Consider the following 23,041-nt stretch of genomic DNA (forward strand, 5'->3'; position numbering starts at 1 on the left):
CATATGTCCCCATCGAGATGTTTCTGCCAATCCGATCCGAGCCATTAAATAAACAGCATCTGCCAACATCTAACACTGTTTTCCTAGATTAGACACACCTCAGGCATTGTAGATGAGCTGACCCTCTTACTGTAGAGGGGCACCATGATATCAGCTTGTGTGAGGTTTAATGGTGTCAAGTGTTAAATCATCTTTAGATAAAACAGTGCAGCAGCCCTACACCGCAGTAGAACATCTGATAGCTGTGGCCTTTATGTCATATTTCAAACAAAGAATCCGGTATAGTTTTGTGCCGGACACTTCAACTCAAAGATGTAAAGATGGTTATGTTCAGAGTAAAACCACGCCGAGATCTCACCTCTCTGCCGGTGAGGATGTGCCGGGCCAGTTTGACCTTGGCGAAGTTGCCCTTGCCGATGGTTTTGAGCAGTCGGTAGTTGCCGACGTGGGGCTGCTGCGGCTCCTCAGAGCTGCGGGATCGGACGCCGGTCCGAGCCGAGCGCGAGCTGATCTCCTGACGTCCATTGCTGTGAGACGTGTGCTGCGGGGAGAGAGACACAGAAAACCGTCAGGCCGGCTGTTGAAGCGCCGTTAATGTGGAACATGAACATGTATCAGCGGTGACTCATGTTGACCCGCCGTGACGTATCCACTCAGGCTCCGCAGGAAAAAACACTACTGATATTTATAGTTGTGCATTCACACAAAGAAAGTGAGCTTTTCTTCCACCGGCCACAGATGGCTGATAGACTCAGTGCAGCTTTATCCTGCAAGAGTCTAAAAACCGAGGAGAGAGGAGATGACTGCAGGCGGTTTCTGCAATTTTAAAGGACAACATTGTGGACTAGCAAATACTTATTGAGTAACTTCTTAACTTTTGTTCTATTAAATATCAGACAACAGAGACAAATACCCGTCACAAGTTTGCACAGTGCAAGACAACATCATCAAAACCCAAAGACAACCAGTTTACTAATTATATGAAACTTTAAAATCAGCCCATTTCTGAGACTGGAACAAGTTCGTTTTGGCTTCTAGGAATGAAAAACACTTAAATTAGTCATCTATTCTCAAATATCAGATTAATTTTCTGAGGTCAGACTAATCACATCTGCTCAAAATTAAATAATCAAGTTAACATTTCCATGACTTTAAGAGACGCTGCATTTAAAAAACGATCACCAGGAAATGCTCCCAGTTGATCACTTATCAGGCAAAGACTTTCACATGTTCGTCTAAATTCTGTATTTTTATTATATATAGTAAAAATGGCTTCACTTGCATACATGTCCAGAGGAGAAACCATACCACTGGGTACAGTTTTGTTTTTTTTTAATCAATCTCGGAATCACAAAATACTGTTAATAGAAACAGAAATCGTCCTGTTTCGCAGTGTTTTTATGAATAAAATGTTCTGTGTATAAAGATAAATGAACAAACCTCTCAGCAAAAAGTGTCAGAACATAGATTGGAATAAAAATGGGAAAGTTTGGCGTATATAAAGTGCTGCTGAAGTGGAGATTTGTTAAGAAAGTATTGTGACTAAAGCCTACAGACGCAGGCACTAAAATGTGTATTCTGGGTGTTTTCTTTGCAGCAGCCTGAAAGAAAACTTACTGCTTCCAATGTCTCATGTTAAACCATAAATAAAGTCATAAAGAATGTATGTAGAAACACTTCCTGCTGCTTATTGATGTACATTCAGATGATTTCAGATTGAAAAGCTGCTTTAATTATCCCACCCAGACGCGTCTCGTAGCCGGCGTCCACATCATAATCGAGGTCACCGCACACGTCACCGACTATGTAACTGAAAAGATGTGACCAGGTTGAAAAGCCGGAGCCTGAGCTGAACTTTAGGTCGTGTTATTGGCTGGTTAGATATTTGTTGCTCTGGTCTTCCACGCTCTCTTGTCCTGCTTTGAACAGCTGCCCAACAACCGCTAGCTGCTGGAACAGGAATTAGTTTTTACCCATTTTCCTGTAACTGTGTTGAAAATACCACTTCACTGCACCGTTTCTACGCTCAACATACAAAACATGCAGAGAAAATATAATAAAATCCAGCGGCACATCGCGTGATGTCCTGAAAATAGGATGCAGAGCAGAGCAACAAATAAAGATCAGTGAAAGTTAAAGGGTCAATCCATAACAGCAGTCTGGCTCATATACCCAATTACACGAGCTAGAAACCGTGGAGCGGCTTTACAGAGGGACAGATCTTGATGCTACTTGTTCTGACAGTTGAAACAACACGAAGACTCATTAAGGATCTCAGATTTGTTGCAGGAAAACATCACATCTGCTCTTTAATTTCATAATTTTGTACTGGCCAACAAAATCCTGTTTACTGCTACGTCCGCGGGAATTTTGGCGCATTTTGGTTGAGAGAATCACACAAGGCTGCAAAAAGATGCCATCAGAACAAATTTAGAGGCAAAACTGCTCAGAAAACCAAGCGAATTGTGCATTTTTCGATCAAACATAAACCGCAAGAGCGCTGGTGGGATTTTGTGTTGCACAACTCTGACGGCACGGCCAATGGAGCCATTGATTTTTTCGGGTGTTGGAATCAAAAAGCACCCCTCCGCGTCCCAACAACAACAAAAACCCCTCTCTGACAGATACCCGGTGTGGCCTCGGTATCGACTGATACCTCATTAAAAGTGGCAGTGCACTCCGCCCCGCCCGGCTCTGCCCATCCCCGACCAAACTGACCCCATTGGCCCTGCAGACAATGAGCAGGACAGTGATGAAGTGGGGAAATTAACAACCGCAGTATCGACTTTCACGCAGACCCAGAATTTTATATAGAAGTCAAACATAACCTACTTTATTTTATCACCACACGGATCGTAAATCAACTTCCTGCCGCATAATTATCACCCTGATTACCAAGGTAGGACAAGGTCACAATAAATTAACGCTGCAGAGTTTAAAGATCGCAGCGAGAATATTCAGAGTAGTTACGAAAACCGCAATAAGGTCACTTTCGTCCCCGCTAAGCAGCGCAGGCACACTTTAAGTCACTACAGGAATATTTTAGGACTTCTTCAGTGATAGCAGCGGAGATAAAAATACCACCAACTAGGATAAGGTCACTGTTGAATACAAAAAAAAAAAGAAGAAGAAGCAGCAGCAGCGCCTGCAGGAACATTAGGATGCAGTTTTTGTTCCTACTCTGCACACAGAATCATTTCTTAAAAGACCACCATTTCCATTTTTTTTTTTCCCAGCTGGCAACTTCCTGTAACAAGTAAAAAATAAATAAATCTGCCGGCTTAATTCGACTCCTTTCCTTCTCAGTGGTTACTCACAAAGCTGCGGTGTCTCCTGGCTGCCTGCGAGCCCGTCATGTTTGAGCAGGAAAACGCTTCGCCCCGCTGATGATGCCCATAGAGGTTCCCACAACACCAGATTTTCCCAACTCAGAGCCCCGATAGCCACAGAGAGAGTCGGAGGCAGGAGGGGGGGAGCGTTGAGCCGAGTCAAGCCGGCTGCAGCAGACGAAACCAGAACGGAAACCAGACGCGGTCTTCTCAAAATAAAAGCCCTCAGACGGTGGGTGTGTTTCTTTACCTACAGCCGGTGGACAGAGGTGGTGGCGAGTCGCGAGGGGAGGAGCGTCAGAGGACGTGTTGCCTTTAACAAAGTGTTTCTCTATTGTTACCCCACTGAAACCCTCCCGTAATGGGACCATTCACCCCACCCAGACACTTTAAAAACAGAAAAAAGAATCTAGGGATTTCCAGCTTTCTGATGGTTCTTGGATTTATCATCTGCTGTGTGCGGTTTTGTTGGGAAAATCATCCAAATCCAAGCTTGAAATGGTGATACTTCAGCCAAATCGCATTACCTTACAGGTCTCACTTGAAAATGTACCAAAAATGAAGCACTTGCCACTGATTCTGTACAAATAATAATAAAAATCTGTGCTTCCTGCGCAAATGTGAAGCTTCGACAATGACTCATGTCGTTTATAAAAGCCAAAATAACACCATTTATCAGAGCCAGAAACTGGAAAAACAGAAGAAAAAAGCGGCTTTCCGATGCTTCTTGAATCTGTCATCTGTGGCATTAGACTGTCCTCAATAAAATTAACAAAAAGTTTTTGTGATTTCATCAAAATCACTTCATTCTACATGTCTCAACTAAAAACTCACCAGAAATAATTCACCTGATTCTGTAAAAGACTCCAAAAAAAAAAACAATTCTGGGCAACAAAGTGCAACTGAGAAGTCGTGACTGACTCAGCCTGGCATGTTGTTTGTAAAAAAAAAATAATGAAAAAAAAACAACAAAATGTCACCGTTCATCAGAGCCAGACACAAACAGAAGCTTCAGATTTTCTAATTCCTCAAAGTCTATGAACTGATCATGCTGCACTGAGAAAACTGACCCACAATAAGTTTAAAAATCGGGATATTTCGTCAAAATTCAAGAAACAAAAAATAGTGAGCCCTCTGCGTAACTGTGAAGCCAACAGTGACTGAGCTGCAACCAACAGTCGTTCGACAAAATTCATCAACTACCGTAATTTCCGGACTATAAGCCGCTACTTTTTTCACACGCTTTGAACACTGCGGCTTAAACAACGATGCGGCTAATTTATGGATTTTTACCATTTTTATGAATTTGCCTCGAGACCAAAGTGACATTGAGAGCGACAACGAAAGACAGACTGAGGAAGTGACGAAGTAATTCTGAGGCTGTTCAACTCCTGACGACACTGAAGAAGACGACTTTAGTGGTTTTAGCGCAGGAGGAAGATGAAGATAGCGATCAATGACTTTGCCTGGTAGGTTTTATTTTCTTAACCAGCCATGTTACAGGAAAAAAAGCATTTACGTATTAGTGTATTTTAAAGGTACGTATTTAACTTAAAGGTTAAAAAAATCTTTCTGTGTAAATATCTGGACACCTGCGGCTTATATTCAGGTGCCTCAATAGTCCAGGAATTACGGTATTTGGCTGAGCTGCAGGCTGTGTTTGCAAAAAGTAGACAGATGAGTATGGAAACATATCTGAAGGTTTAAGAGGAAAATAAAACATCGATGAAGTAAATGCAGCACGGTTAAAAACATGTTTTTTTCTAGAATTGGTGACACCTGAGGAAAAATGCTGCACACGTTGATTTGGTTTTTTTGCAGCTTTTGTGAAATAATTGAAGAAATTGAACTTAAATGCAGAAAAATTGAGCTATTATATAAAATCAATTCTATAAAACAATTCTGAGCTCCCTCTCCTTCTTCCATAGAGGGGCAGGATTTTATATTGCACAGAAAAATGAGGCCGCAGCGAGGAAACACGTGACAAAAGAAAAAAAAACGTCCAGAAACTATCTGGAGTTCAGAGGTTTGAATTGCTCCGTTTGCCACCAGAGCCTTTAATTCTTCATATTCATTTTATTTATATCTTCAGCTAACAATTATTTAATCAATCTGATTCATATCATCTTCATCTTATAAGAAAACAACAACAAATGTCTATCAGTGCTTGAGAGAACAACTATCTGAAATCCGATTATATTCGATTTAATGTGATTTAGAACCAAAGGCCGCAGCTACCAGTCCTGTTCATTGGGGATTAATCTGTTGGTTATTGTCTCGGAAAATGCTGGAATACGTCGATAAAGTCTCACAAGAAAAATGTCTTGTTCTTTCCACAACCCAAAGATTTTGAGTTTCACAGAGGATGAAAGAAACCAGAAAATATTTACATTTACGAAGCTGAAATCAGAGAATTTAGACTTTTAAAGGCTCTTGAGAAAATGTACTCAAACCGAATAATCAGCTATGTGGGTGCGTAAGATAATAGTTGACGGCTAACTGATTAATCGCTGTGGCTTCATGAAGACAAAGAAAAGCAGCAAACTACAACAGAGTGAACAACACATGACTGATTAACACACCAGTTGTTGATTAATTTACTTTAAAATCAACGTGTAATTGCAGCACTAAATTTCCAAGCGACATTTTTTGGTTTTCGTTGCTGCTGATTTTGAGCCTCTCGGTGCTGAATCTTTACATTAAGAGCTCGTGGAAAAGTCTAATTTCCACGGGATCAATAAGATTTCCCCACATCTTATCGCCCTCGGTGCTGTGTTTGTTCGGCGTTAATTCTTATCTCCAGCTGACTCTCTGCTGCTACCATGATGAGTCATGAGATTCAGATGATATCACATGCAGACATTACGTGTTCGCAGCAACACAGACGGGATGCGGACAGAAACAGGAATGTATGGAAGACACGCAGCAAAATGGAGATGAATGGAGCTGGAATCTAATATGTGAAAACTGCCTAATTTAAACAGTATGACTCGCAGCAGTGCGGCAATTTAGCCAGCAGCTACACAAGCAGTAGTTAACACATTGGAGAGTAAACATAGTGGCTTATTCTTGATTTTCTGTCACAAGACTCAATAAAACACTTGGGCTGAAAAAGGAATTCCTGGAACAATCAGCAGATTATATGAATAACACTTACTATGGCCACTTAATCAACGTCTTCTCCTGTTTTCTCATTTTCCATCACAATGAAAATGATCGTTAACTGAATAAACTGGGCTCTGTGGTGTCATCAGAAGGTGGTGGAATGGCACTAATAAATCTAATTCAAAAAAGCTGCAAACAAAACCAGTTGTTTGCCAACCACCAATAAAACATTAGAGAAGAAAAACAAAAATGGAGAGAGGTTTTCAGGAATTGTTCCCAATTAGAAAACTTATATTTACTCTTGTGTGTCAGTTGGTATCGGCCATATTTATGCTGTCTGTCGATGTAACGGTCTGTTTTGTTAATTCAATGTTCATCAGGTCAGGACTTAATGAGAAAATGTGCCTCCACCTCTTGTTAACTCTTTTTAGAAAATGCAATTAAAAAAAAAAAACTTTAAATAGACATCTCAAGTGAGTATACAAACTTGGGAAAGTAATTTCCAGTTTTGCAATTTCTTTTAATTTTTTCTACTTTCTTTAATTATTACTTCTTTAAATCACATAAATTTAGGTAATGGAAGCATGACTAGTGTGTCAGAGTTGGAGAGCAAGGCCTGGTCTCTACATAGGAGAAATACTAAAAAACCAAACGGATTATCAGCTTTCTGGCAGTCGAGGAAATGAACCAAATCTTAGCTTGAAATTGTGATATCTCATTCACTCAAAACAAACCATTTGCTCTGATCACATTTTAGATAAAACATATATTCTGCGCAGCGTCATGATCACATTCAGGTGGTAAAAATGCTGAGATTTTTCAGCTGAACTGCAGGAAGTGTATACACAGAGCAGTACAGTGAAAAGCATAGAACATAACTAAAAATCTAAAACTAAAAAGTACTAATAATACATATATAGATATATAGTAAGTAAAGTCACCATGTTTCCCAGTAACACCTGTGGACACTTCTAAAAACAAAGCTGCATGTGTTGAATCCAGGTTTTTTTTTTTTAATTTTTGTAAAGGATTTTTTTCTAGTTTTCTTTAATAACATTATAATTGTCTTACATTACAGAGGAGACATGTTTTTTATTCCTTCTCCTACAATGCTGGTGCTGTTTCCTCAGAAGCACGGGACTTCATGTTGCGGTAAAAAAACGAGAGGCCTACAGGTGCAGAAAACGCCCTGAAACCGGGACTCGGAGGGTTAAAGCGGCGAACTTAACTTTGAAAACCCCGACCGGAAGCGGAGACACTGCGGTTACCTTGACAACGACGTTCGTTCACGCAGCAGATTCAGGTGGTCACTGGGGAGGGGGCGGGACTAATGACACCATATTAGGAAGCTGAGCGGCTGAGCGCTTTGAGCGACAGCTGCGGGAGCCAATGGGCGCGCCGCACAGAAACTACTGTTGCCTGCCAGAACCAGCAGGCAAAGTACTGTAGTTTTGTTCGCGGTTGGGCCTAAATATCCAGAGTACATCCTAAATACCGACAGTAACACGAAAACTCATGAGTGAAATACACATTTAAGTGCAAATAAGTGTGATTATGGACGCCGATTTTAAATTACAGGGCGTGTTTGACGTAGAGGATATGCTTGTTTACGATTCACCCACAAAGTGTGTCAAACTATTCGCTCATTTCTAGTCCAATAAAGCAACTAAACGCTATTCAACAGCCATTTTTTTATTCTCTTTTCTAAAACTCTGTGATATTTAACAGCAGCGGGAGAAACAACCCAACAAACAAGGCTTTCTACTTACACTTTCCGTCACCTTCTCGTTGACGGTGGGCAAAGGAGTTTTTGTTGACATCTTTCTTATTCGTCCTTCTTCGGCCAGCGTCCGCCCGACGTCCCAAATCCTCCGCGTTCGCCCCGAAAAAACGAGATTATCGCTTCGCTGCGCGGCTCCGTCCGGACGAACGGTCTCAGCATGGATCGTGACAACGTTCAGAGGAGACCGGACGTGTTAGAGCCGAGCAGCTGAACTGTGAGAGAGCCACAAAACCTCCCCAACAACCAGCATAATAACGGTAACGCTGCTTTTCTTTTTTTGATTTTGTCGGGGTTCACGGCCTGCTCCGGTGAATCGGTGTCCGCTCGGCTCGGAGTCCGTGAAGCTAACTAAAGTAACGTCAAGGCGCTGTCGGTCGCCACTTCCAAAAAAAAAAAAAAAAAAAAAAAAATCGCCACAGGCTTTTTTTTTTTCTTTTTTCGTTGTCTTTCTTGATTCTTTTTGGTTTCCCGCTAGAAACGAGCCATGGCGTCGAGTGTCGCCGCTGGAGGTTTTAGTCGGAGGGGTTCAGGAGCTTCGGGAGGCTGAAACACTCGCCGTCGGCTCGGTTTCTTCCATCTCCGGCGGCCCAAAGTGAAGCGGCTCGGTCTGTTCTAGGTGGGACCAAAATGGCTACTCAGCGGCTGGGCTGGATTAGGACGCGTTCACGGACCGCTCCCAGCCTCCGACATCACAGCTCTCAATAGGAGGTCGTCCAACAACCGATAATCTTCTTTCTTTTTCTTCTTTCCCCACCGATTAATCAATTATATCTTAGTTAAATATTTATTTTTATATGTAAGGAAATATCTATTTCTACAAATATACGTTTTGCACACTTTTTCTTGTACTCTTGCACATTTATTTTTATCTGTATTTTAGATGGTGGTAACTTTACACTTTCTGCTGAAATAACCAAATGTTCCCCTCTGGGATTAATAAAGTATTTCTATTCTGTTCTATACAGCGATTAACAAAGCCACCACCCGATGTAAGGTTTAAGCTACAGCTGCCCTAAATTAACACCGTTGGAAATAATTTCTTATGTTTCTGTAATGATTAATACACCAGCATGTAGATGCTCTTTAAACCAAATGATATTTTTAATGCTAAAATATAATTCTTATATATTTTTTTATATTATGTTTTACTAAAAAAAAAAAAAACAGTAAAGCATATTATTATTTCTTGATTAAGATGTCAAATTATAGTTGTTTACTTGCATTCCTGAACAGAAAAATTTTGTTTTAGTAGTTGAATGTGATGCTTGATTCATTTCTGACTTCTTAGAGAAGCTCAGAGGCTCAGATTTGGATATAAAAAGGTGAGTTCAGTTAAGTCATTGAAATATATGTATTGTCTGGAGTCAAACAGCGTTGACATGATGGAGCTGTAAGGAAAAGAAAATGTGTTTCTGCAGACAAACAGCTCAACAAGTGTAGAACAGGATTTGTCTGCCATTTTTATCTATCACCGCCCTTTTAAAAATACATATTTGTTTTACTTTAAAAAAAATTTTAAGCTGTTCCACTTTTAAAAATATATATGTATCTATAAAATTTTCATGTTTTTTCCTCTCACATTTTGTATCCATGTATTCATTAAGTGTACTCACTTTTTATATATTTTTTGTTACAATTTTATTATAATAAAAAATCAATTATTCATTTTCTCATCCATACATTTTATGTACTTACTATGTATATATATATATATGTATTCCCACTTTGGACAAATGTATGCATGAAATGGACGTTTTTGTTTTTTTGTTTTGTTTTTTCCAAAGAAAAAGTTCATTGTTTATATTTGTTTTCCTTTTGCATAGATGTGTAGTTTTTTTTTTTTTTAAAAGAATTTATTTTACTTTTTAAAGTAATATAAGTATATGTATTTGCATTTTCCACATTGTTTTGACTTTTATTCAAGAAACATGAATCCATGTAACAAACAAACCTGATCATTAGCTGTGGACCTAAAATTTTCTTCCTTATCGATTTATCACTAAATATGACTGTAGACACTTTTTTTGTTTTTTGTTTTTTTAACCAAAACACAGGAATATTAAATCTACAGTGACATAAACACAGAAAAGGCTGCAGATCCTCAGAATGTCAGAGAATATTTCACATTTCTGCTCATCAAATAAGTTGTTTAATTGTTTGAATTGTGAGGAAATAAATTAACCTTCAGCACTGGACACATCATAACTTTCTTCCTAATTCTTCTTTCTTCATTTCCATCCTCCCCAGAGCACACTGAAATAGTTCTAATATAATTTCATACACTTTTACAACCCCAAACCTGCACAGTATCTCCTGTCATGTGAAGTTTGCTGTGGAGGTATTCTGAATGTTACATTTCCTACAGCACCTGAATGCAGCATGAGTGTCCAGCTGAGTGGTGGAGGAAACCAGCTGACCTCAGTCCATACAGTCTGTGTGCTGTACATGTACGTCTACACATTATATAATCCACAGACTGTATAGAGAGAGGCCATATATGTGTGTATATATATCTATATAGATATATATAGATGTATATATATATATATGATTGAATTATTGACGAGGCCTCAGTGACAAACAAGACAATAACCCTCTGTTCATTATTTAAATTAAATTCAAATATATTTTTAAGGATGTAACTCATATTTTGGACTGTGTTTACACGGATCCATTAGTAGTTCATCAACAGTTTATGAATTAAAGATGAGTTTAAAAGGCCTTGGGACTGTGTGACCTTCCGGAAAAGTGCAGCTAAAGTTTGTCTAAGTTTTAATCATTACAAAACAAGATGCAAATAAACTTTTACGTAAATAAGATTTTCACCTTTTTATATCCTTGCTCCTCTAACGGACCTATAAAGATTAATAAATGCTTGTTAACAATTAATAAAGCCGTTTAATACACCAGAGTTTTCACATTTTACTGCAGCACATTTAAATGTCATCCTCTGCTCAGGATCTTATTTTTGAATCAACATAAGCCCATCAAAGTGATTTAAAAGCTACATTATTGGCTTTTCTTCTGCAAAAATCCACATTTTTGTCCTGATATCTGGACTCATTTCAGAATGTTTCATGCAGCGCTGCATGTTGTTGGACTTTATGCCACGCAACATGGAAATAGTGACGTTTTTCCCCCTGGAGCTGATAGAAATAAGTTATTTTAACTGTAATATATTGCTGTTAAATTAAAATATATATATTTTTTAAGTCACTTAATTTAGAAAAAGTAGGATTACAATGTGCTGATTTGTTATTTTTCCACTTTCTGCATATTTGACAGGAAGATGTGACCGTGCCATTAGTCATTTTCTATTACTTAGTTAAGAAAACAGCTAAAAATAAAAATTTATATATATATATATATTTCTGATAGCCTAAATTACAATTTACAAAAGACATACCATCTTTTATTACAAATAACACTCCAAAATAAGAAAATATTCTCACTTGTTGGCTTTAAACTGACACACAAATTAATTTTCTTTTCATCTCCTGTCACGTAAACAAACATGAATATTATTTCTAATCCGACTTTGTGACGAAGAAAAGAGCAAAGCGAGCGCCACAGAGCAAGCGTTCCAGTGTGGTGGATAGCAAAACATTCATTCTTTATTGACTGGAAAAATACAGGGACCAAAAAAATGTGCAGTCAAAATGATCCCCAGAACAACCCATGATTAAAATCCCCGAAAGCGACTTCATCTCATCAACTGAATACATCTCGAAAAATCACAGAGTTAATGTGCAGCAAGTAAAGCGCTATGTTTAGTCATGCCACAAAGCAGGGGAGGGTCGGAGGAGGGTAGGGGGGCAGGGGCAGGGCAGGTAGTAAAGGAGGGGGAAAGGCCAGCCATGGAGGTGGGACGGGGGCATCGTGAGTCAAAGCCACAACACAAGAAAAGCATCAGCATCGTCATCCTCGTCTCTCAGATGGCGTCGATGTCGATGTCGTCCTCTTCCTTCTCGGGCGTGTCGGGTTTCACAGTCTCCACTTTGAGCTCGCGGGCCGAAGGCGAGTAAACCACCTGAGGAGACAAACCGGTTCACAGGCTTCAGCTCGGGCGGGTTTCTGGAATAACTGACGGCCGGCGTTTGAAAATTTAATGCAGATGCAGCGTCTGAGGTTTTCTGCAAATGGAAAAACTTCACCGCCAAAAAAACATCCAAACAAATTCAAATATTTCTAAATTTGTTTTGTTTGTTTTTCTAGCAGGCTTTTTTCCCCAATTGTAAATGCGGATATTGAGGCATTAAGTTTTTAATGTTTGTTTGATATGAAGCCTAAACAGGAAGTGACACAGACTCACTGAGACAAATTTAAGTTTAGTTTAGGGTTATAATTAACAAATGATCATATTTTTAAGCTAAGAAATTGTCTATTTTCCTCAAAAATCCATAATTTTACTGTGAATATCTGCATCAATTTCAGAACTCAGTTGAAGCTGAAGCAAATAAAAGCACGTTTACTGTGATTAATGTATATTTGGACAATATTTATTTGGATTAATTCAACACTGGAGTCATTAAAGATCACATGGAGCTCTTAAAAACCCACATCTACAGACAAATCCTGTGTTTTTCCTATTTATGTTTTTTTTTTTTTTTTTGTCTTTTTAATGTTTTGTTTTTTCACCCTTTACACTCCACTAGTATTATTTAAGACAAGGCAGAATTAAACCAGTTATCAGAGCCTCAAACTATAAAAACTAAACTAAAAGTGTCAAAAATAAACCATTTTCTTTAACCACATTCTGTAAAAAATTAAAAATTCTGTGTTATTTAGTGCAATTATTAAACTAGTGAATCAGCTGCCACTGACAGTCACGTGACTAAAACTAAAGATTGTTCAGCTGAACTGCAGGCAGGATACGAGGATGAAAAATTAAAGATCATAGCAGTAAAATATCTATAATATGAGCAGCTGACATCTTTTCCAGTGTTGTAACAGCTGTGGGCATTTGAAAATAATACCACATGTTGATTTTGGGGTTTTGTGGGTTTTTTTTGTTTTTAAATATGTAAAAATCAACAATATATTTAAAAAAAAAAGTTTTATTTAAAGAAATAAACTTTCCTTTTTGATAGATTTTGGTTGCTGTACTCAAACTCTACATGAGCAGAACGATTTCAAACACTTCAAGTCTTCGGAAACTTAAAAAAAAAAAAAAAAAATCATAAATATGTGAAATAAACTCTTAAATGTGAATATTCAGCAAGTCCCCTGGGTACCCTGGGTGTCCTGACGCTGCCATTCTCTACTAAATGAACTCAGATCAAACCGTACCTCCACGTTCTCATCATCTTCCTCCTCCTCTTCCTCGCTGCCCTCGCTCTCCTCCTCGGCCTCCTTCAGCCATTTCACAAACGGGGCGGCCTTGGCGTGGATCTCTTTGGCAAGTTCCTTGGAGACGTACTTCTTAGAAACCTGGAGGAGGAAAATGGATCCGATTAATGATAAGTCTAATGGAAAGTAATAAAGGAAACAAAGCTCTCATATACATGTTAACTGCACTTTTTATGTCTTCTTTTGCTCACAGTTAGACTAGGTGTTTTTAATTAGGTAATTATACAGTAATGTGGCACTAAGTAGCGCATATATATATTAATGGAGCTCCTAAATGTGTTGATAACTTCAAGGTGTATATGTACACAGCTTCAACTAACACTTACTGATCATTAATCCTTCAATTACTTTGAGTAATTGATGTATTTTTTTGGTCTCTAAAATGTCAGAAAGTGGCGCTAAATGTTGATCAATGTATCTCAAAGCCCACGATGACAGATTTAGTTTTATTACCAACACAGAGATTCATTTTTAGAAGCTGTAATCAGAACTTACAGGGTTTTTTTCCTTCCTAAAAATAATCAAAATGATTTGCAGATGACTTTAACAGGTGACAACCTATCGATGAATCAAAGCAGCTTTTTGTGATAATTTCTCTGCAAGTCAGCCCCAAAATGTGATATTTTCTCGACGTACATCATCCAATTTAAGTAGAAATTCAGCATTAAATGTGCAAAAACTGACCATACATAAAGTCTGAACCAATGATCTCTCAATCCTCTCACAAATCTAAACGCTGCAATAAGTTCAACACTTCAGTAGATAAAAACCAGCACTAAATGATCATGTGACCTGACACCAGCGTGGCTCTTTAAAGTTTTGTCAGTTCATCCTCATAGCTGACACATGTGGTGAGGCAAAGAAAAAAAAAAGACCATTTCTGCCGACAGCACATTTGAGTGTTTCTTGATTTTTTTCCCAAAACAGCATCAATATTCAGAAAGTAATATTTTTTTAATTTAAAGGGTAAAAGAACCATGAAACGGGTTAACAGCACGTTTCATTCAGCGTCTACACACGGACCTTCTCTGCCCAGGCGAAGATGACGTCCTCCTCCAGCAGGTCGGCGTCGTACAGGTCTTTGAGGATGATGGGAACGCGCGGCAGCAGCTGGACCTGATGCAGCTTCACGACGCACTCGAAGCCTCCCAGCAGATACTTCTGGGCCTTCTTGTTGTTGTGGCAGAACTGAAAACCAGACGGCAGACGTGAGATAAACACCAAACACTGGTATCAACTGAAGCTCAGGTTCTGTGTGTAGCGGTCATCGAGGCGAACTTACTCGCAGGAAGTGGCGCTTGTACTTCTTGATCTGGTCGCGGATGTTCTCGTTGAAGAGCAGCTCGCTGAGGATGAGCGGGCCCATGGCCTTCACATCCAGACGCTCCGCCTCCGCCAAGATCTCCTTATCGGCGCCATCGATGGTTCCACTCTCCTTCTTTTGCTGGAGAAGGAAGGAGGAGAACTTCAGAGGGTGGACGCTTAAATCCAGATTAAAGTCTTCCTTTGGTGTCTCTTAACAATTCTTCTGCAAATAACTGATTTATACCAACAGCTAACGACTGATTAAGGCAGTTTTTAACTAAGCCTGACTCTTTGCTCACATCCACTGTCGGTAATTTATTAATACATATGAAGCCATTTTGAGACATGGACACGTGATACAGTCCACAGGGCAGCTGTTACGTATGCCAGTAGGACCCAGGAACATGATCCTTATTGATTCCAGCTTCATGTAACTCCTCTGCGTTGGTTAGGGGTCAGTAAGTACCACAGAGGTCTTTGTCATGGTGCCCTCTGACTGGCTAAAATCCCACAATGCCCTCTGCTCCCACACAGATAAATCCACCTCCTCTGGTCGCTACAGTACTAAACAGTGAGAGATGAAACCAGGTACTACAGCTGATCGACAATACTGAAGTGAGTCGCATCTTAGAAAATGTTATTTGGAACTCGCAGATGCTGAATATTAAATGACCGACTGGAAGCGTAAAAACTTGACAGTACTCTGAATAAAGCTGTTGTGAATAAACACTCTTGTGTTCTCAAGGCTGCAGATACTTTTCTTACTGATCCATATATCAGAATAAAATAGCTGACGTGTTAAGAACCCAGAGTTTATCTGTCAAACACGCAGAGCAAACGACGTCAGGAGAGTCTCACTTTCACAAAGTTGTAGAAGAGGTTGACCCTCTCCTCCAGCGGCTTCTCCAGGTCCTCGCTGAGCGTCAGGTTCTTGGCGTGGTCGCTGATCTCCTCCATTCGCCGCCTCTGCGCCTCCTCCGTCGTCTCCTCCGCCCAGTCCTCGTCGTCGTCGTCTCCATCCTGAACGAACAAGAGGTCGTTTTGAGTTCAGTTTTCGACTTAATACAAGAAATCTGAAGACGCCTTGTGTATTTGAGCTGTTCGAGTCGAGGGATCTGAGGAAAAGTCAACTCAAAATGTGACGCTTCTGGGCTTTGTTGGTAAATGCAAATTGTTTAGTGGGTGTCAGAACCAGCTTTGCAGTAGAATCTATGGAGAAAAAAAATGAAGTTGCACCTTTATGATGCGCCTCTAAATCCACACCTAAACCTTCAATGGACAACAAAGGGTAGATATGAGGCGCTTCATTAAACACAAACTACAAGCACGTGTAAATGTTTTAAAGCTGAGACAATTATTACATTAATATAACATATAAGCAGGTTTCATGTGTTGAAAGTCTGCTTTTGAGTGAACAAACGAGGCTGTGTAGTGACGTCAGAAGGTGGCGCTGTAGGAGACATCACTGTAATAAACATCATAGAGAAAGACTAAATAAAACCAGTCTGCTAATCGCTACAAACCCTTCAAGAAGAAACAGAACGGCAGCTATCTATGAGGGAACGGAGTCTTAAGGAGGTGTTCTCGATCAAGAAAGCTGAAATGATTCTTTCATGTCAGCAGCTTTCTGTCATTTTCCCCATGTTTGGACACAAAAATGAAAAAACACTAAACAAAAAAACAGCTGCTTAGTTACGTTAAACGCTCTCTACTACTAAAGTTTTTTAGTAAAAAGTCAAAACCACCTGAAGTGAGTGTAAATATATACGAACTTTGTGAACTAATTTTTATTTTTTTTTTACCCCATTTTGGTTAAAAATCTGCATTAAAATCAGTGATGGAAACACGGCTACTGGTTATTCCCCGTTGTTTGATTGGTACCAGCTCTGCTACCTGCTGGTTTTGAAGTATGAAACCAAAGCAAACAAGGTGTCGCCCTGTTCGTTAACTCTGTAAGCGAACTGCAGCAGCTTTCATCAGTCACACTTGCAATCTGTCCAAGAGCTGACGGTTGTACTTGTAAGGCAGCGGTGGCTCAGAGGCGTCTGCTGCAGCTACGCCTTATCACGGCTCACAGAGCTGTCATGCATCTGTGACTAAAAATGTTTTTTCAAGTAAACAGAGGACATAAAGAGACTTCTGAGGTTGGTCTTCAGGGAGAGGAGAGTCAAAATTAAGAGCAAGAGCCAATCAGCAGGGGAACAACTCCATCAAACTTTGCTCTGGTGACAGAGTGTACTGACGAGAAGGCCCTGAACTGTGCAGCGCTGAGCGAGCTGAGTTTGTGTACGCTAAACAAACTCCACACGGCTAAAACAAAGAAAGGCAGCGAACCGACTGGGTCATTAAACTCAGCAGCATCTGATACGGAAAGTCAGGACAGCGTGTAAAGTGACCTCAGACAGCTGAGCTAGAAGGAACGGATAGAAAAGATGAAGCGCTCTGTACAGGGACAGTGAACGCACCACAGCCTCAGGAGCGTCAAAGTTGTCGTGGTTTCCAGCCTCGCCGCTGCCGGAGCCGTTCTCCTTGTCCTTCTTGTCCTTCTTGCGGTTCTTCTTCTCCTTCTCTTTCTTTGCAGATGCGGATCCACTGTCATTGCTCTCTGTTGTTGGGAAAAGCAGAACAGTCGTCATCATCCGATCCGTCTTGGACTCAAACGGGGAATTCCGACATCACGTTTTTACTAAAACGGACAAAGAAAAAAAAAATCTCACCTGGTGGGTTTTTGAGGATGAACGTGCAGAGTCTGTGTCTGGTGTCTAGCATGCCGCGGTTTCCACAGGCCTTACAGGAAGTGCCGATGGTTTGTTTCTTGGGATTGACATGCTGCGAGAAGAACAAAAATTATCATTGAAAAAGCTGCCAAACGATCCAGCAAATCAAAGCATTAAAAAGGAAATTCTGCTTCACTATTGTACATACTTTCCACTTCATGAACTTTATTATGGTTCCATTTCTTGTCACATTACCTGAGCTTTCCTTTCTCTTAGTTTATTCACTGTTGACACTATTTCGTCACCTTTTTTAATAAAATTGGGAAACCACAATCTAAATCTGAGCCTGACCTTTCAAACAGAACAACCTCATTCAGTTTGATCGACTAACGGCTTATTATTTTCTTGCTTCGTGCACTTTCCTGTAGACTTCCACCACCAGGCGGCGTGAGATATTTACCAGATCAGTTTCAGGGTTGTCACACTCGGTACACAGCACAAATTTTCTGATGAACCCATCAAGCATGTCCTGCAGCTTGTTCGCCTCGTGGGATCCGTTGACGATGTAACGATCGTTTTTGGTATCAAACTGGGTCTGAGCGCCGAGTTCACAACCAAAAAACTTGGTCGGGTCTGTGGAGGAGAACAGAACCGATATTAGAGGCCACGATGTTGGAGGAACAAAAGCCATTTTCACAACATTAAAACCTATTGCAAACTTCTTGAAATGCATTTTGATTTGCAGCGTGTAGGACCAACAATCGCCTATCATATCACTCTATGTAATCTAAACTGACTGGAGTTATTTATTTTGAATGACTTTACACATGCCATGAAATACTCTGCACCTCCAACAAACAGACAAATTAGGGAAGCTCACTGGTAAAAATGCAATTTTCTTGTATCAAAATCCAAAGTGAAAAATGAGGCAGAACGTAGGCATCGAAGAAGTGAGAAGGACGCTGAAATCTCTCTGGAAACAACCTGACCTTTCCCACAGAGGCTGGTCTAATAAAAGAAGTTGGTGGGAATACAGCACATGGCGTTACTCACATGTTGGAGGCCTGTTCAGAGCCTTTGCAACATCAACCATGTTGACAATGACCGTCTTGATTCCATTCCCTTTGCCTTCCACCTGGATTAAAGGAGGAAACGATGAAAGAGACAAACATCAGACTCCACAACTACAAAGTTCCACGACTAAAAGCCGCCTCAGGCAGCTACAGGCTGATTTCAGTGACGCTCCGTCCTCTCTGAGTTTAGTTTATTACCTTGGCAATCAGACGGGGCATCTTGTAGCGATAGAACTGGTCTGACACGCTGCGGTTGACGTTGACAGACATTTTGGCTGGATGTTAGCACTATCAGTAAGATAAAAGGATCTTGGTTGGGGATTTTTCGGGATCTTCTGTCTGGAAAAGAGGGGATGACATAAACGACTGCAAGCGTGCTCGGTCTCTGACATGAAAAACGTTGTGCCGCTGTGGCCGCAAGCTCCTTGCTTGAAGGCTAGATTTCCACCACACAGGTTCCAACGGCTGCGCAACAGCTCTGAAAGGAGAGAGGGACAAACGTCGATCAATAATTAATAAAGAAAACCAACAGTTCATGTGTGACTGAACAGAGATTATTATAACCAAAAGCTGCCCTGAATGCAGAGCAGCGTGACACAGCTGTAGAGATGCTGTTGTGTTTTAAGGTCTGTGCCAGCAATCAGACATCTGTAAAATATTTACTGGAGTCTGATGAGTGACTCATCCCTGCAGTTGTTCTTCTAAAGCAAAAATGTCCAAAATCACCACTTTGAGTTTCTATTCTGGTTCAGATTTCAACAATTTTCTGACTGGTACAGTTTTTAAATCAGACAGAAAACTAATTTTTGGAGGTTTCAAACAGATAATCTGATACAATAAACTATCTGAAGACATGATTAAGGATCCAGTGGCTCTTTAGTGTTTTTTTTCCACTGCTTTCTCAAGAGTTTATAAACTTAGACTATATGCAAAGTAAAAAATATATAATAGAAATCCTTTTTGATAGATGCTGTGTCATGATTTTAATGATTTTTTAAAAATATTTTGCATTTCTTCTCTACTTAAAAAATAAGATTATATAATAGCTGCTGTGGTCAGGTATGTTTCCTTGCATTCAGTAAATATGTTTTCCATCTCTGTAGCACCATAATGCTGTATTATATATTACCTGTAACAAACAATTGCTGCTCCTGCAACTTGCATTTGGCCAATTGTTCAGTTTATTTATTAAAAAAAAAACGAAAAATGAATCAAAATGAAAATTAGCAGCTGCAGCTCTGATTACAGTTTATTCTGATTAAATTTGTTTGTGTGCTTTATAATTCACAATCCACAGGAGCGTAGTGAAACTGATTCCTGCGGCGCATAATGATCCTTGAGTGACTGCCACTATTTAGACTGAGCAGGAAAATTCCTGACACAGATCCAAACCAGAAGAAAAGCCAACAGAGGATCCAGTGACTCGGAGACAGCTGACGTTACTGCAGAGTCCCCAACATGAATATTTCTCAACTTAAGCGAGTTTGAGCAGAAATTCCAGCAATGCTAATAGGGTTACACATGCAAAAAAAGGGGGGTTTGAAGCCTTCACACTCAGAAAATACTGTGAACAAAATGAATTCCACCAAATGCTCATGTGATCCAACAATGATCCAGCGTGACAGAAAGAAGAAAGCCACAAAACTGGATGCCTTCCCCACCTTTTGTGGCCATATAAGCACAAAAATGGCTTTGTGAAAGCCCTTTGTCTTACATGAGGGCCCCTGGCTTTAGTCATATAAGGCCTGCTCTGCTTTTTAATAGGTCACAAACAGGAGGCCTAGCAGCTGCCAAACAAACTCTCCCTCTGCTCAGGGCTTTAATTCCAATCAGACAGTCTGCAGTAGTTATTGTCCAACACGGATCCGAGTGATGTGACATGAAATGACTCGCAGGTGGTCTGCCGGGGAGGTGTTGGAGAGGGGCAGAGGTTGGGACTGCTTCAGCAGGAGGCTAGCTGTTAGCTTAGCATGCTGCTTGGTGCAGAGTGCGTCATACAGCCACTGCACACGAGTGACGGGACTGGGAGACGCCATTTTGATACAGTGGCACAGAAAACATGTCATATCGCTCATTAACGCCGACTGCTGCTCCGATAACATTAATAAAAGCTAATCACGAAATACATGTGTAGCTAAAAACGTGGGATATGCAGTGAAACGTGTGTGTGTGACTCACCGTTTTCGCAAAACAAAGACATAAACACAACGCTGATCGTCCAAGAGCCGCAGTGAACGGTGGTCGATGGCTGGTGCTGGTGTCGTATTGATTGCAGCAGGGCTTCTTAATGACTGTGTGGCTCTCAAAGATGCACAGCTAAACACCCTAAAGCGTCCAAACGGTGCAGGTGCCAGGCTCGGAGACGAAGGGAGACGATCCGGAACGTCCTCGGGGTTTTTCGGGGGACCTTTTAAGGGGAAGAAGAAGGGGATCGTTATCGATACAAACTGCGGACTAAAGCAGCATCATCATCGTCATCATCATCCTCATCATCATCATCACCATCAGGTGTGACGGCTGAGAGGTGGACAGCTCGGCTCGACAGTCACGTACAGTTTAAAACGACGATGAGGCGAATTCACATCGATCCCTAAACGCTCCGTTATGTCAAGTAGCGGTGAAAAGGTGACGCCAGCCAGCTAAGTGGCTAACGAGTTTAGTCGACAAATTCCCCGCGAATTACCTTTAAGACGTGGCCAAAAATATACGTAACCACGAGAATGAATTGTAACACTAAACACAGCTCCTTCGTCGGTTAGCTAAACATACAGATTGTGAAAGTAGTCGCCCATAGCGCTGGTGCTCCAGGAAATAGTCGGAGCCCAGATGCTAAAGCGAAGCCAACGCAGTTAGTAGCCAGGCGCAGTCGACGCCGTTACGGCAAAGATAACGTGATTAAGCGGCGTCTTCGTCGCTGGTTCGCTCGCTGCGGTTTCCCTGAAGAATTAGCGATATCGATGTGAAATCCGCGTCACGGTGGGCCGAGGTAAAAACGGAGAAATTATTTCGCACCTACCTCTCGAATGTTCTGCGAAACGCTGCTACTCACGTCGCTTTTACTGACCAACGTCAAGCTGACGGAGTTTACCGAAACTGCCCGAAGATGGCGTTCATTTCAAAATAAAAGCTGCCGAAGATCACGGTTATGTGATTTCAAAACAGGGCTGGAAGCAAAAAAGGAAACATTTATCACGATTAAATGCTTAATTTCAGTCGATTAACATCATAAATAACTTTTAATTGCCTATTTTTAAAATTAATCTCTATAATTGTTAACTATATAGGGTCCCCGTCCTGATGTAAGTCAAATACAGTAGTATTTCACATCATTTTGCAGCGTTTAATCCCTAATATGTAAATCATTCAGGTTTCATCACACCTTAAATAACATTACTCAGTTATACCTGCAATGTTAAGCCCTATTAGGTTACTTTCATAACACAAAGCATAATCCTTTTCACTGGAAGGCACTGTTACACAACAGCTGTTGTCTTAGAGGTGTTACATAAAACTGCTGTCTTGACTTCACTGATTTATCTTGTTTTGTTGCACAGTTGTAATGTTATTTATTTGTTTGACTTTGTTTTCATCATCTGTCAAATTTGACATTAGGTTTATTGTAAAGCACTTTTTAGTTTTGTTTCTGTGCATTGCAAATACAGTTTGTGTTGTTGTTGTTGTTGGCAGATTGCTGCAACATTTGCATGGTCAGTGATTATTTGTCTGTAGTTTATTATGTAATATGTTAAAGCTAAATTATCCAGATGAATGACAAAGGAAAATAAATTGATCAAGTGTTTAACAGCAAGTCTAGTCTCAGACTTTGATTCATGGAACAAGGCCCAGCACGTCATTAAAACCATCCAGGTGAAGCTTCTCAGTGGATCCAAATGTTGATTTAGCATCTTCAGTGCTAATATTTGATGTTCTGTCACTGTCCAGTTCCAGCTACTCTGCTGTTTCATTTGTCTTGTTACCATGATTGATTAAATAAACACATGTTAAATTATCACATGTCAGCAGTTTCTCTGTTCAATGTTAGTTTCCAGTGTATGTATGGGAACATTCAGCAGCAAAATATATCTGAAATGCTGTTAAATGCGAAGACAACATGGAAGTAACTTGTAACTTTGCACATATAAAGATTAATGACAACCCCAGCCTGTGGTCCACATCACCACCACTGTCAAGATAAATAGATAAATAAATAGATATCCAGTAGCTCACACATACACATACATACAGCGAGGTAAAGAACAACGTACATGACATACAAATCATGCTCACTGAAGCAATCATGATAAGGTGCCTGAAAAAGCTGGTATTTACAGAAATGTGCAAAATTGTAAGTATTTACAATCAAGTGCACACATCTAGTTC

General features: G+C 40.3%; 2 protein-coding genes across 17 annotated transcripts in view; both read right to left on the bottom strand.

Annotated features, from left to right (window-relative positions):
- mark3a (MAP/microtubule affinity-regulating kinase 3a) overlaps positions 1-9,223 on the bottom strand; it is a 74,402-nt gene extending 65,179 nt beyond the window's left edge. For 11 of the 14 annotated variants that reach the window (XM_008278246.1, XM_008278242.1, XM_008278236.1 and 8 more), the window contains exons 1-2: positions 8,204-9,215; positions 359-541 (exon numbers count right to left, since the gene is read on the bottom strand). In XM_008278246.1, the coding sequence (XP_008276468.1) occupies positions 359-541; positions 8,204-8,254 (234 nt within the window). In that variant the 5' untranslated portion in view covers positions 8,255-9,215. Of the gene's footprint in view, positions 1-358; positions 542-8,203 lie in introns of all 14 variants that reach the window. The other 3 variants (XM_008278238.1, XM_008278234.1, XM_008278247.1) reach the window with 2 other exon arrangements.
- Positions 9,224-11,804: 2,581 nt separating this feature from the next.
- On the bottom strand, positions 11,805-21,744 carry eif5 (eukaryotic translation initiation factor 5). 3 transcript variants are annotated; one of them, XM_008278248.1, is made up of 12 exons: positions 21,678-21,744; positions 20,840-21,068; positions 18,860-19,139; positions 18,642-18,723; positions 18,049-18,221; positions 17,589-17,700; positions 17,337-17,476; positions 15,730-15,891; positions 14,849-15,010; positions 14,590-14,754; positions 13,507-13,647; positions 11,805-12,247 (listed from the first exon to the last, which is right to left on the bottom strand). In XM_008278248.1, the coding sequence occupies exons 3-12, from the start codon at positions 18,929-18,931 to the stop codon at positions 12,149-12,151; spliced, it is 1,308 nt and encodes a 435-aa protein (XP_008276470.1). In that variant the 5' UTR covers positions 18,932-19,139; positions 20,840-21,068; positions 21,678-21,744; the 3' UTR covers positions 11,805-12,148. The 3 variants fall into 3 exon arrangements, with proteins under 3 accessions (XP_008276470.1, XP_008276471.1, XP_008276472.1); XM_008278249.1 differs by having other exon boundaries at positions 21,674-21,698; XM_008278250.1 differs by lacking the exon at positions 21,678-21,744 and adding an exon at positions 21,215-21,630.
- Between the last annotated feature and the right edge of the window lie 1,297 nt (positions 21,745-23,041).

The sequence above is a fragment of the Stegastes partitus genome, unplaced genomic scaffold, assembly GCF_000690725.1.
Source record: "Stegastes partitus isolate 25-593 unplaced genomic scaffold, Stegastes_partitus-1.0.2 Scaffold119, whole genome shotgun sequence".
Taxonomy (NCBI): Eukaryota; Metazoa; Chordata; class Actinopteri; family Pomacentridae; genus Stegastes; species Stegastes partitus.

What these genes read in the sequence shown, in the direction of transcription:
- eif5 (XM_008278248.1), bottom strand. Translation starts at nt 18,931, where the DNA reads ATGTCTGTCAACGTCAACCGCAGCGTGTCAGACCAGTTCTATCGCTAC. An exon ending in ACAACCCTGAAACTGATCTG is followed by an intron (nt 17,701 to 18,048) that starts GTAAATATCTCA and finishes TTCTTCTCGCAG; the next exon opens with CATGTCAATCCCAAGAAACA. An exon ending in ACAAGCGCCACTTCCTGCGA is followed by an intron (nt 14,755 to 14,848) that starts GTAAGTTCGCCT and finishes TCTGGTTTTCAG; the next exon opens with TTCTGCCACAACAACAAGAA.